Here is a 14,109-nt window from a genome sequence, read left to right as displayed (position 1 = left end):
TGGAAAGTCTCGAGCTGCTTCTGGATTTCTAAACAGTAAACTAACAAACGGCCCTGTTCTGATATAATAGTGCCTGTGGGGTTAAGGAAACCCTGAATTGAACTGACGATCAGGTGAAAAAAGGCAAGAGGCAAAAATGCAATCACCGAGGCTGGAAGATTTGCCAAATTTGCTCCAAGTGTAGCTTATGTCATCTCGGCGCCTGGTGCCAGAGCTGGAGCCATTAGGGTAATGCTGGGGAACTGCTTGTGACTTAGATCATCAGGCTTTGTTCCAGATTTCACCGTGTTGATAGAGAAATTCAACACTGAGGCTGGTTTGGTTTTAATGTCAAAAACTCATTGATTTTAAATCCGTGATTTAAAATTGACAAGCAGAAAATTTGTATTTACACCACTGATTTTAACGTGTGTTGTGTAAGCACAACCCAACCGTTCTGCCTCCCTTCTGGGAGGCTTTTAGAGCACATAGCAGTATGCAGTCTGTTTGCAAAGCATTTCCTTGAATTAACCAAAAACCTGATAATTCAGTACATGTGCATTGGGATAATTTATATGCCTTAGTGCACGTTGAGTGAATTGGGTTTTATGTCTTTTATAGTATCCAAATATTCACTCACAATGTGTGTCAGGCTGCATTTGACTGCAAATTGGCATTCACTTAAGAGACGTAAAAACATTTTGGAATAGGTTTTTATTATTTAAACAAAATTATCAGATATGTGCGCAGTAGATACAAATATTTAGTCTTCGATTTTAATAAATATTCACATATTTATATAAACACATGTGGGAGATGTACGTTTTATCCCTTCAGGCAGAGGAAGGAACTGAAGCCAGTTCCCTTTTTCCTGTGCGAGTACGCTCACACGTGTATGTATATAAATAAACAGTGAGTCACCCTTTTATATATAACATACAGTTCTGTTCCCCACGCTTATAGCACATACACTCTTCTTAAAAGCAGAGCGACTTTCCTGAAAATTACAAGTAGGTTTTTAAATTAAATTTAAAATGGATTATTTCAGAAACTAATCTCTGGCAGTTTTTTATTATTTTTTTCTTCTCTTGAATGATTTAATTAACAGTATAATACAGTTTCCTCACACTTTGTGCATAACGAGGTCTCACTGTAAAGTGTTTTTACAGAGTTCAGTGAGCTGCCTAATGCTCTCGTTTTCTGCTGCCTCCACCCTGATGCAACCAGAAGTCACCCTACTGCCTGATAGAGCCTGGGGCATGGTTGGGAAGCAGTGACTATTTTCACTAAGGGAAATAATGCCGATGTTTCCAAATAATAAAGCAGTACTATGGCAGGAAAAAAAAAATAGACAAAAATAAAGCAGTATATGTGGAGGGAGGAGTGGGGTTCTAGGGTGGGTTCTGAGCTGAGTGTTAGCATTCAGGTACAACACTTTGGGAGCTACAGAAAATAAGCTGGTAGTGCTATCAGTTTAATTACTTACAGCATCAAAAAAAAAAAAAACAAAAAAATCCTAGTATTGTACTTGCATTGTTAGAAAAGGGATGGAGAAGAAAACAGCATATTGTTCTGCTGCTGTTCCTATCCGTGCTGCATCTGCATCCTGAATACTGCATGCAGTCATCTCTCCCCCATGTAAACAGCGATGCGGCAGAACAGAAGGTCCAGCAAGGTGCACAAAAATGATGAACAACTTCTGTGTGAGCAACAAGTAGATGAGGACTGGTCACGTTGCAAAGGAGGGCTGTGCAAAGATGTATATAAAATCATGAACACTACAGAGGAGACAAGTAGGGAGGAACTACAGGACGCCCACTGAACCTAGTGCAGAGCAGATTCAAAGTCAGCAGAAGAAGCTCATTCATCCCACAACACGTAGCTGTGGAACTGCTTGCCTTGGAATATTTTGGTTGCAAACATTTTCATCAATTCAAAAAGTAACTAGGAAAATTCATAGAAAATACGGCTGCTAGGTGTGAAGGCAGTGTCTTATTTAGGAATTCCAGGAGCCAAAGTCTACCGAAAATGGGTGGAGAATTTTAGAAAAGGCATCACCATATGTCTTCCCTTTTCTTAAGCTCTCCCACTTTTCTTCTTCAGATTATAACATGGTTCTCTCTATGTTATTGCATGGAAGGTACTTATTATTTCAAATCTGTTTATTAAACTGACAGAAAAAATGTGACAAGAACAGAAACATCTAACTTTACAAAAGACATTAGGCAGCTTGTCAGTGGAGAGGTAAACGTACAGCATTTCATTCAGTAGTAGTAATAAAATTAATAGTATACCATAAAACAATGAATGCTAAATTATCAGGTTTCTGCCTTTGCAATATATTTTGCTGAAAATATTTTTAAGACTAGAGCAAAAGAATGTATAGGTTTTGATTTTTGGTTGACCTGGTAAACAATATATGGTTTCCAAGAAGTTATTGTGGGCCATTAGAGCAGCAATCCCTGAATCAAGAACGCATTTTACACAGCACAGGAACTGTTCCAGCTTGTAGAATCAAAGGTTTATTTTCCAACAGTATTTTTGAATAGGTTTTCAAAATTTATTATTAGAATTTGAAAAGAGCTTTTAGAAGTAGGGATTTCAAAAAAATCTGAACCACTCACACTTGTTCTGGATCTCCAGCCTTTTCAGTGTTGAGATACTGAGCCCACACATGTAACGACATGTAACCAACTCCTTTAAAAGTGGTAGGTTATTTGTGTTAACTCCCAAATTAAAAAAAAACAAAAAACAAAACAAAACAAAAAAAAAACTTATTTTTTCTATGTAAAATCAGGTAGGATTTCAGATTAAACAGAATGTTGAACCAGACTGTACATAAAAGGCAGTGACCACTGGCAAGTATTAAGGAAAGGGTGATGTTTAGAGCATTCCTTCTGTCTGTAGGCTTCCAGGTCCTGGTAACACAAATTAGAGGTTATGGATTATTTTCAGTTTTTCCATGCAGTTCTGTGCTACTGCCACCTGTTTTCAAGTTATTTTCATACATACTCCTCCACTCCACATTCTGCCGTGTTGAGATGTGTAAATTCATGTCAGACTTTGAATGTTATTACATGTATTAAGCCATTCTATATGTTGAGAATGGTAAAAGTAACTGTTAACACTCATACTGTCTGGTGGTTCTGATCTGGTGAGTGGTGAGCAGGTACCTGCTGCCAGCTTTACGGACCTCTTTACGGAATTTTCCAAGATGGTATATGCTATGGAAATAGTGAGCCCTATAGTCTTTCATCCTTGCAAGTCCTATAGTGTTTCTATCACCAAAATATTAGTCTTCACCTTGAACTTCCTGGGGTCATGGGTTTTAAATCAGAGACCTAAAGATTCTTTCCCTTTAAACACCATGTTTGAATTTGAGTAACCTTATGCAATGTGGCTTCCTAGCTGTATTCAACCAGTTAAATAATATATTTCTCTGTTTTAGCATCTCAATCAATATTCCATTTGAATATATATTTTTTTAATTAGAATTATGCAACATCATATGTCTTCCTGGCATTTAGGACTACACAAATCCAGAAAGCAAGGCTCATTTTCTGCAATCAATTTTGCAGTTGTTTCCTCTTAAAGAAGTGAAAGCTTCAACTACAGACACTCATTTATAGTTTAAGAATCAGGGTACGGTAATAAGAAAGTGATGAACAACACCAAAAAAGTAATTATGGTTCATAAAATGTATTTTTCATGTTTTTGATTATTTTGTCTTTATTACATAACAGAGGTAGTAATTATATTAAAAAAATATGTTTATTGAGTAAATATTTAGTTTCCATATAATGTTGAAAATAGGGTCGCCTTTTCTATTCATCTGTGGAGGTAAAGCTGAAATTGATGATGAAACTATTTAATTAATGTGATGATGTAACTGTTTAGGTTAAGGTGCACATCCATAGGATGGATAGGATAGGCCCATATGTCCATGACATGTTGCACATGCTGGTCTGGTGACCTGTTCTCAGCAGCTTGCAGCCAGAGCACATGATCCCTGCCAGACAGCCCCACGTACTGCTGTGGAGATGCTGAGTGCTGTACAGGCTTGTTCTCTGTGATTCCAGCTGAGTTATTTTGTGTAGGTAGGGACTCCTTTGCAGTGGCATTAGCTAAAGGTAAATATGACTGAACTTCTGAAACATTTGTAGTTTCTTCATTGAAAAGCTGTAACTGTTCTTCTGAGCAAGGTTTTCTTCTTACATGTATATTTTGTTTCCTGCATGGGATATTTGGCCAAATATTTGGCCAGTCTCTTGAAATCATCATTTATGTACAGTCAGTTGAACTTGTTTCAGGTGTTGTAAGCAGTAGTCTCTACATACTTCTTTTCCATTTAGTATGTTTAAATCTCTGACCAAAAAAGGTTTAATTAAAATGTATTCCTCCCAACTGTAGTTGTCATCGTGATGCCAGGCACCACATGTGGCTGGTGAGCTTGTTTTCCTTGTCTCTTAGTGGTGGTTCTTCTGAGGAAACAGAATGCAAGAAGCAAACACACAGAATGGTTTGCAGGTAGGGAAGACCTAAATTTGGCTTCATCCAAAGATGGATTTGGCTTCATCCAAGAGGGAGTGCAGCCACCCCTGGAGCCCAGTGGAGGATGCCCTACTGCCAGGTTTTCTTTAATGTCTTCAAAGAGCTGTAAAACATCTTGCCAAAACACGTCAGAAGCAAATGAAAGCTTGCAGCCTGCTACTGCACTTTGTCTCCTCATTCAACAGGAGGAGATCTGCATTGCTAGTTTAAGCTTTCATAGAATAACAGAACATCCCAAGTTGGATGGGGTCCACAAGGATCATTGAGTCCAACTTCTGGGTAAATGCAGGACCACCCCAAAACCAGACCCTGTGTCTGAGAGCGTTGTCCAAATGCTTCTTGAACTCCAGCAGCTCGGTGCCATGACCACTGTCCTGGGCAGCCTGTCCCAGTGCAGAACCTTTCCCTAACCCCCATCCTGACCCTCCCCTGTCCCAGCTCCATGCCGTCCCCTCGGGTCCTGTCGCTGTCCCCAGAGAGCAGAGCTCAGCGCCTGCCCCTCCGCTCCCCTCCTGAGGGAGCTGCAGGCCGCCATGAGGCCTCCCCTCAGCCTGCTCTGCTTGGGGCTGAACAAACCCAGGGCCCTCATGTCTTCTCCTCTAGATCTGATGGCAAAGATTTGCCATCTTTATAGCCCTCCCGTGGAGGCTCTCTGCCAGCTTTATGCCCTCCCTGGTGCACCCCAGGGCACATGGCTGGCTCATGGCCAGCTGGCCTCCAGCACAGCCCCCAGGCCCCTTTCCGCGGGGCTGCTCTGCAGCCTCTCGCCCCCAGCCTGTGCGTGCAGCCGGGGTTGCCCCTTGCCAGGTGCAGAATCCGGCACTCGCTCTTGTTAAATTTCATGAGGCTGGAGATCGCCCAGCCCTCTAATTTGTCAAAACCTCCCTGCAAGGCCTCTCTACCCTCAAGGGAGGGCATGCCATGGAGGCATCAGTGTGGTACGAGGTAATGGGATTTTAATTTTAATTAGCTAAAAATACAGTAAATTACAGAGTTTGATAGTTTTTAAGCCGTCATTTCTATTAAAGAATATTAATATATTCTTTGAAATCAAACACTTGACTTTGAAAGTCAAGCGTTCGCAAAAAGTTGGAAAATGTCAGAATGGAGATTGTTCAAATGGTTTTAATTTGTCCCTTGCATGTATGCATAATGATAAGATCTTTAATTATGTGATCACATAAATTTTTCGCAGGAGGAATGGTGCCCGGAGAATGAATCAGGGATGTTTATTAAAGGAAGCCGTTGTCTCCAGAACCCTGGCCTTAATTGCTGCAAAGCGTAGTAATTTAAGTAGAGGACTGCAGGAAGCAAAAGCAGGCTCTCCTAGGCACCTGAAAGCACCACTGGAAAACTGGATTTCGTTCTCAACTTGCAGAGTTGTTAGAAGATCCCCTATTTATATGATCTCAGTTGCCAGGTGCTATCGCACAGTGACCCAGCAACCTGGGCCCAGAGCACAGCTGCGTCAGGAATGAACCCGAGTGTGCTTTGAATATACAAAATGCTATAAAAATGAAAAGTAGGGCCCAAAAGGCCTTAGACTGACATGCTAATGCCAAAATTGCTGAAAGAATCGTCTCATTTTGAAGTAGACAGTTTCTTGTCTGTAACATGGAAATACCATCACCCTGCTACTGCTAAATTAATTAACTGCTTTGAAGCATTCGTGCTGAATGCCTTGGAGGGAAATACCTAATGTATAACGAGGAATCTGATTTTGGCCAACTTCCTGTAAATGAGGCTTTAGGAACACTGCTGTAATGTGTTCCTCAGAAGGTATAACACGTTACACAAATGTGTCGTTTTTTGTAATCTGAAAAAATGAGGCAGGATCCTACCAGCACTTTGGTTCACAGAATCACGGAATGGCTGAGGGTGAGGAGGATGAGTTTTAAACTTTGCTGAATTAGCACATGCGAGTGTGGTGAGAATGTATGAAAATGTTTCAAAGTAAATAGAACTATGATCAGTAGATTGTATTTAAATATTTAAAAATACACGATGAAGAAGAGACAGTTTTTCTCTGTAAGTATAATTCTTCAGGACAGACTTTCTGATTATTTTTTCATCTTCCCTACAAAGATTATACACTTTAAACCTAATATAAAGAATTCCACTTAATTTCCCAAACTAAACAGGGATTTTTTTTTATTCAAATAGTAGTTATCTCAGTAACTGAATTCTGCACATAGGCATAAAAATCTGCATATATATTGTGGTTGAATTTTGATCCCTGCCCTTACTGATCTCCTTTACATGTGACAAAGGTAAATATGATCGTGTTTTATATTCATACTCCTCTATGTCTGAGCATCACAGTAAAACCAAGTTAAGACAACATGATAAAACATTTTTTTCATTTTCTCCTTCTATTTTTTGTATCTTCTTAACCTTTTTAAAACTTACATTTACCATTTTTCAGGCAAATAAATTCATACATCTCTTCTTTGGTGAGGGTAAGTATGTTTTATCTGTCACACAATGTTACCACATCCCTTACAGCATCTATTTTACTTTGCAAAATCTGTTACAAAATATCGAGTATCAATTTATTGATAGAAATGGACCAAATACTAGTATTTAGGCAATTTGCCTAAATTTGTTGTCTTAGAAAAGTGTGATACTATCAGTGGTGGTGTGTATTAGATTTTTCAAATAATGCTATGTGTATGAAATATGGAAACGTGGAATGATTATTTTAGATTCAAAAGGCTCTTTTGTCATGCTTATGCATATTTTAGATGGGACATTTTTCTCCCAAATGGGGAGGAAATGAGATAGTAGCTTGTCAATTCATAATATTACTCACTTTCCCCGCTTAAATGCATTTTTAAATGACTAGAATGTCTACTTTAAAAAAAAAAAAAAAAGGAAAGAAAAAAAAAAAGAACTAACTTCAGGAGAGCAGGAGTCTGATGTCCTATTTATCTACTTTAATAGGCAGAATTTCACATGAAAGAATGAGTCTATCTTCTGGTGTGTTCACAGTGACAGTAGTCAGGGATTGTAAAGTAGTGTGACTGCATTACAGCTGTGGTTCTCCTAACCATTGGAGTGCCACAGCCAAGACAAGTCTTTACATTATTCCTCGGTAAATGTATTCTCGTTATTAAACTGCATTTTGAAACATTACAGTAAGTTCAAACGTGACATTGAAGAAGTAATGCATTTATAGATACTCGATAAATGTTTAATGTTTTTTTCACTTTAACTTCCATATGAATAACAAGACATTCCAACAGATTGTGAAAATATTTTTTTCTTAATAAATAATCCTTACAGTTTAAAGTGAAATGTTTAAAACCGATCGTTTGTGCTCACAAATTAGGACTATTTTAATAGTCATCTGCTCCCATACTACAGAAATGTATATATCATTGTGCAATCCTTTGTCCAAAAGACTTTTACAACGTGGTCTCCATGATGAAAAAGCATACTTACTACCTTTTTGTGGTAGAGGGTAAAAATGTTTCCTTTCTAAGTCCCCTCTGAGATTTTTGCATTCGCATGATTACTGTAGTGTCATCTTCAGGTGTATCTGCAAGAGCATTTTAGGTTGGATCAGGAACACTTTAGCACTTCTGAATCAAGTCTCCTTATTGTTCCCATTTATGTCTCCTTGATTCACGTGCCTGGAGGTGGAACTGGTTGCAGGAAAAGCCAGGCAAGAAGATGCACCTCACTGCAGCCAGGAGCCTGCTCCCTTGGACTAGCTTCAGCAAAGTGCGCTCAGCCTGGGGTGGCCTGGTCTTCCGTAGCAGTCGTGTCACTGCAGTTGTTCTCCTGCAAACAGCCCATCGTCCTCTGTCTGTGACAAAACGTGCAGTAAATGGTGCTTAGCAGTATCAAGTATTTCATGGACCATTGAGCAGTCCATGATAGGAAACGTAGCATTGCTGTTCTCCAAGCTGGAACGATCCAGCTGGAGGCCTGATGCCTCAGTGTGGCCCAGAAGGCAGCTCTGGAGTCGGGCACTGCCTTTCCTCGTGCAGCCTGATGCAGGGTGTGCAGGTGTGAGGGACACCGTAATTCCTGGCAGTGCTGGGAGTCCTGCAGCTGGCAGTTTTGTTCTGGTGTGCCGCCGTTAAGTCCAGGTTGCTCTCAAGCCTCAGCCATCCACACAGGGAAAGAAGAAGAAATAATGTGACTCCGCAGAGGTGCCCCAGATATAGGATCTGGCCACAATACTGAAAGCTTTGAACCCTTGTGCTGTAAATTAAGAGTATATTGATCAGCGTTTTGTTCTTTGTCTGTCCACAGTCACCAATTATAATAATGTGGTAGAAGCAAACTCAGATTCAGACGACGAAGATAAATTGCATATAGTGGAAGAAGAAAGTGTAACTGATGCAGCAGACTGTGATGCGAGTGTGCCAGAAGATGACTTGCCAACAGACCATACAGTATTACCAGAAAACAGTGAACGAGAAGGGAGCACAAACAGTTGCTGGGAAGATGAAGGTATGTTCATTTTCACTGATGATGCTATGTAGAGTGATACTTCTAAAAAGAAGACTTGATGGAATTTCTTGGTTACTTTATTACTGGAATGATTGGAAGACATAAACGTGGAGTATTCACAATCAAGTAAGAATCAGGTTTTCTAACATATTCATTATGTTAAAATTTATTTTCCTTATTCAGTATTTGAAGCAGATTCCAAGATATATTCAGTGCATTTGCATTGTTAAGGAGGAGCTTCCAATTTGTGGATGCTACATTCTTAAGAGTGATCAGAGAGTAATTACTTGCTTGCAGTTTTTCCAAGTCTTATTGCATGGCAGGCCTCTGCCACAGCTCCCTATAAGAGCCATGATTTTCCCAGCTGTGTCTTAGGAACTAAGGAGTCAGCCAAAAACATGAAAGAAAATAATATTCAGATGTAAATTTCTGCCTGTGAGCTGCTTCTGCCTTTTCCTTCACAAAAGATAGCTGGGGAAAAAAAAAAAAGTATAGATTATTGGTTATATTGGATATCTTACTCAGAATGATTCCATGTTTTGTAAACACTGTCAGGAGGTATGTGTTGTACATATTATGCAGCAGCCTTAGAAGCAGAAAATTTGAGGCAAAGAGGAAATGGGCCTTTTTTTTTTTTTTCCTGTGGGATTAGATACTGAATTTCGTAATATCACACAGCATGCTTATGTTCGAGCCAAATTGGGGTAAATGCAAACATTTCTAGAATTTATTGTGGAATTTGTCCTTAATTCCCTGAAAGACGCAGAATATTTTCAGGTATGTCACTGTCTGTGGCTGAACTCCGACCACAATTCTTTAGCATTCACCTTGTTGAAACTTGTGATTTAAGATCAGTTCATGGCCTCACATCTAAATAAACTGAAAGCAGTCATTTGGTCACTAACTGCAGTCCAGCTGAGAGCGAGCAGCTGAGAGTTCAAAGAATAGCATCAACTCAGCCAGCTTTTACAGGGCTGCTGTTGCCAAGATATGCTGTGCAGTGAAATGAGTAATTTGGAGCTAAATGATTAGATAGAGAATTTTCTTGGTTCTCCTGCAAAATCTTTGTTCTGCTGCAGATTATATATAAGGGGAATTGCAGTTACATAAAAATGGGCTGTTTGTATACTGTTTCTTGAACTGCTCAGACATGGGTGTAGGAAGCCTGAAGGAAGACTGGGAAACAGCACTGGGGCCCAGAGGTGAAGGATGAAGACCCTTTGGGCTAAGGGGTGGACTAAACATTTTGTGGAGTTATACATACAGGTAGTTACACTGCCGTATCTTGCCTCAGGCAGCCTCTGGAGATTTTCAGAGCTCTAGATAGGTAACAATATCTTTTTTGACTTCCTATTTCAAATGTGTCATTTTTAACCTTTTAAAATTTGTCTCCTTAAAATGAAGCATTTGAACCAAATCCAACTGTAATTGTGTTGTAAGAATCAGATGGCGTTTTCTCTGCCATGGTTGTTGGTTACTCAGCCAGGCTTCCATCACTGTTCAGACAGACAAAAGATTTAAACAATTGTGTTGCTAAAATTACCATAAATTTCCTATGTAAAAATTATATGTTCTGAAGTCTCTCTTATAGCAGTCTGAAGGTTTTTTATTTGCTTCTAAGTTGTTTTCTTTTTTAAATAAATTGTTTGAACTTCTGGCAAAGGCTGCATGAGAAAAAAAATGAGGGTTAAATTAGGTTTTATAGAGCTTTGATTTTCTATGGTAAAGCTCTATTTACTTTTTTATGGCTTTCATAGAAAGAAAGTTGCAAGCTGAAAATCACATCTTCTGTCTTGGTTCTACACTAGAACTCTTAAGAGAAGGGTATTGCATACGTGATCTTCATCTTAAAGGGAAAGGTGCTGGGGTAGGTGTCCGTTCAACACTAAGACTGTCATCAAGACTAACAATTATTTTTGGAAAACATACACTACAGCAGTCATAGTAGGTTGGGTTTCATCACCAAAGTAGTACTGAAAGTCACTAGTTTTAGTTGGACTTGACAGAACAGCTTTTTTTACATCTATATTCTGTTCACAAACGCACCAGAATAGAAACAACACAACGTAACATTTCTTTATCAGATCAGTTTCCTTCCGTTTCCAGTCATTCTAACTGAACTTCTCGAAGACCTTCAGAACAGGTGTTTTAAATATAAGGTGTGTATCTCCAGAGGTTTAACTGAAGCAGTCGTACAAGCTTGAAAAAGTGAACCACGTGTATCCGGCACAAGTTGCTGGCCATGTGCCAGCATTCATGTGTGCAGCGATCCTCTACTGTGATCTCTTTTGCCTTAGTTTGAAGTAAAACCTACACTGCAATTAAAAAAAAATAAAAAGAAAAAAAAGCAAAGGTCAAACCCTATTGACTTATATTAATGAAAAAGTATTAGTTATGTATTGTAAGCATTTAGGAAATGTAGAGATCTCAGGCCTGGAACTAAGATAACTTTGAAAAATTGAACATTTAAAAAAAAATTGCCCAGACCATGAAATAAACTTTAAAAATTAATGAAATTATGTTTTAGGTGTAAGGTCCTTCTGGAACCCAAGAATTCCTTTAACATACAAAATGTTAGGTTAAACTTATGTGCTGTAATATAGATTGTGCTCCCTCAGTGTGATGGATTGCTGATGAAGGTTGCTGCACTATTTTGCTTTAGTTTCATTTGGGGGGAGGCCCAAAAGTGTGGTGTCTTCTTGATCAGGTTTTTACTCACAGGAGCAAACAGCCAGGCATAACTGTGAGCTGTAGATAGTGCTTGCTACATGCAAGTAGTACACCAGAAAATTAGCTCTAAAGAATTTAAACTAGACACTCTTTTGATGGGCTTTGTAATTTATTCCCTTCTCTGAAGATAACACTGTGGCAGAAATTTCAGTGAAGTTTGCCTTTCTGCCTACACCCCAAATTTCCATTTTGCGAGTAGCAGAAATACATTCAGTTATCTTATCCACATAAAGATCTTCACTGTCAGCCCGTGATGCAGTGGCAGCGCCCTGCAGGTTCACTGGCAGCGTACACTGGTGCCTGTGACCTGAAAGTTACTGGCATTTGGCTGGAGGAAGTCCCACCCTATCTCTAAGCAGCTGCTGGTAAGAAATGGTGAGATATGGAGAAAAACAGAGCTGAGCAGAGCTATCAGAAGTAGCGATGGGAGCTCCAGGCACTCCTTGCTGACTGTGAAGTGAAGCCTTGCCTCACCTGATCCTGGCTCCTGGATGACTGGCTAGGTCAGAGTTGATGACTGCCAAGTGCTGCAGAGATGTTCAAGAGCATTGCTGTCTGTCCTTATTTCCAAATAGCACGAGGAGCCTTCTCAGCCCCACTGCTACTTCCCAGCAGCTGTATTTGCAGTGTGGCACTTGGGCTCCTGTGCCGAGCACACACAGCTGTAAAGGTGGAGCTCTTCTTGGCAGTCCTCAAATTATGACCTGTCTGTACAGCATCAGGGAAGATCACGCCCTGTGGAAAAGGTCTCCTCCCTTTTTTACACCCCCCTTTTCAATATGGAGAAGAGACAGTACCAGAGTTTATGACTATTAGAATTGGGAGTGTTTTTAATTTCACTGAGATTAATCTTGAATGCCATAAATTCCTTGACATTACCTTGGGAAGCATCACTTTTATTTGTCCTGAAGCCAATGGAATTTGCTAGAGACACTATAATTTAAACTCCTATAAGTAATAGCTTACTGATAGTCCCTCTCTTCCACAGAGCCTATTTCATAATGGAGAAAAACCACAACCTTTTTTAGGAAGAAAAATTGCGTATTTTGTATCATGAACGTTTTTAAGAAATTAAATTTTGGACTTCAATTTTCATTGCCTGCATTCAGCCATCTTACAAATTCTGAACAAAGTCTGCAGTATCATGAGCCAAAAATATAATTACTTCAATACTTCAGTATTGATCAGTGGACCATAGTGGTTTTTTTTAAGATGCTAATTAAAATTAAAGTAAAATTTAAGCGTTACGGTTTCCTTTTAACCTTTTTTTGTTTGTGACTGTCTTCAGATAGAGCTTCCCCACCTTGCTGGGTCAGGTGGGTTTTGTCAAGGCAGGCAGAATTAACAGGCTTTTCCTCTGAGGAACCCATTTGTATCTGAGAACTTAAAAGTTACCCTAGGATTTATCATCTCACACATAAGAGAGAAATTGGCTTCTCCTGTAATTAAAAATCTGACATGTTCCGGGGTTGTGAATAGCCATACCAGATGGTTTTTCCCTGTACCAAAATAGAGTAAAGAAAGGTAAATAAAAATATAACAATTACCATTTCAGATCATGCCAGTCGTGCATTCTAGCATCTTGGATCGAGAGTCATTCTCTGCGCTATAGCTCTGAAGCACTTAAGGTCTCCAGAATAAAACTATGAGATAATACTTCTATTTCCATCAACTCATACCTATTGGCTGCTAATGTATTCACATATAGTAACATAGTCTAATAATAAGGGATGAAAAAAACAATATAGTTTCCCAGTGCACTCCTGCCATAAACCATTTACTGACAAAAATGGCAGCAGTCACCTTTCCCGTACGAACTTACTGGTACCAGTTACCCAACATGTCCAAATTAGCAACAAATTCAGCCTTTATTGATTTTAACCAACGGTCTGAAGTGAGAGAAAACTTCTGTGCCACGTGCATGGACACCACAGCTTTTCAGGAGCTGGTAGAGCTTCAAGGTGTAGGCCCCATGGGGCCAGCTGTATGGATGTCTGATACAAAGCATGCAAACTCATACTGGGAGATGTAATGGGTATGTGAAGCATTGCTGTAGTACGCAGCTGATCTGAAGGAGGGAGCATGTCTTTAAAATCAGTGTTTGTTGGAACAGTCAGAGCCTGTAAGTGGTTCCTAGACAGTTTACAAGAAACGGAAGCAGTGTGTAGCTGTTTGCAGGCATTATCCACAAATCATCAATCATTCCTGAAAACTGCTAATTGGAAAAAATAAGTGTATTAGTTTTGTGATACTCCGGTTTCTGGAAATAGTACTGAATGTGTCAGATAGCTCTGTTTGTACATGGGATTATTTAAGTAGCTCACTCCATATTTGCTGGAGAAACACTGTCCCAGTCTTTACCTGTCTTCAAATAATGAGTACTAT

General features: G+C 39.4%; 1 protein-coding gene across 3 annotated transcripts in view; it reads left to right on the top strand.

The window, feature by feature from the left end:
* ZEB1 (zinc finger E-box binding homeobox 1) overlaps positions 1 to 14,109 on the top strand; it is a 125,866-nt gene that overhangs the window by 87,780 nt on the left and 23,977 nt on the right. For all 3 annotated transcript variants that reach the window (XM_032182965.1, XM_032182963.1, XM_032182964.1), the window contains exon 2: positions 8,794 to 8,994. In XM_032182965.1, coding sequence (XP_032038856.1) covers positions 8,794 to 8,994 — 201 coding nt within the window. The remainder of the gene's footprint in view (positions 1 to 8,793; positions 8,995 to 14,109) is intronic.

This window comes from Aythya fuligula, chromosome 2 (genome assembly GCF_009819795.1).
Source record: "Aythya fuligula isolate bAytFul2 chromosome 2, bAytFul2.pri, whole genome shotgun sequence".
NCBI lineage: Eukaryota > Metazoa > Chordata > Aves > Anseriformes > Anatidae > Aythya > Aythya fuligula.
The sequence above is the reverse complement of the archived record's forward strand: the minus strand, read 5'-3'. Positions and strand labels throughout refer to the sequence as shown.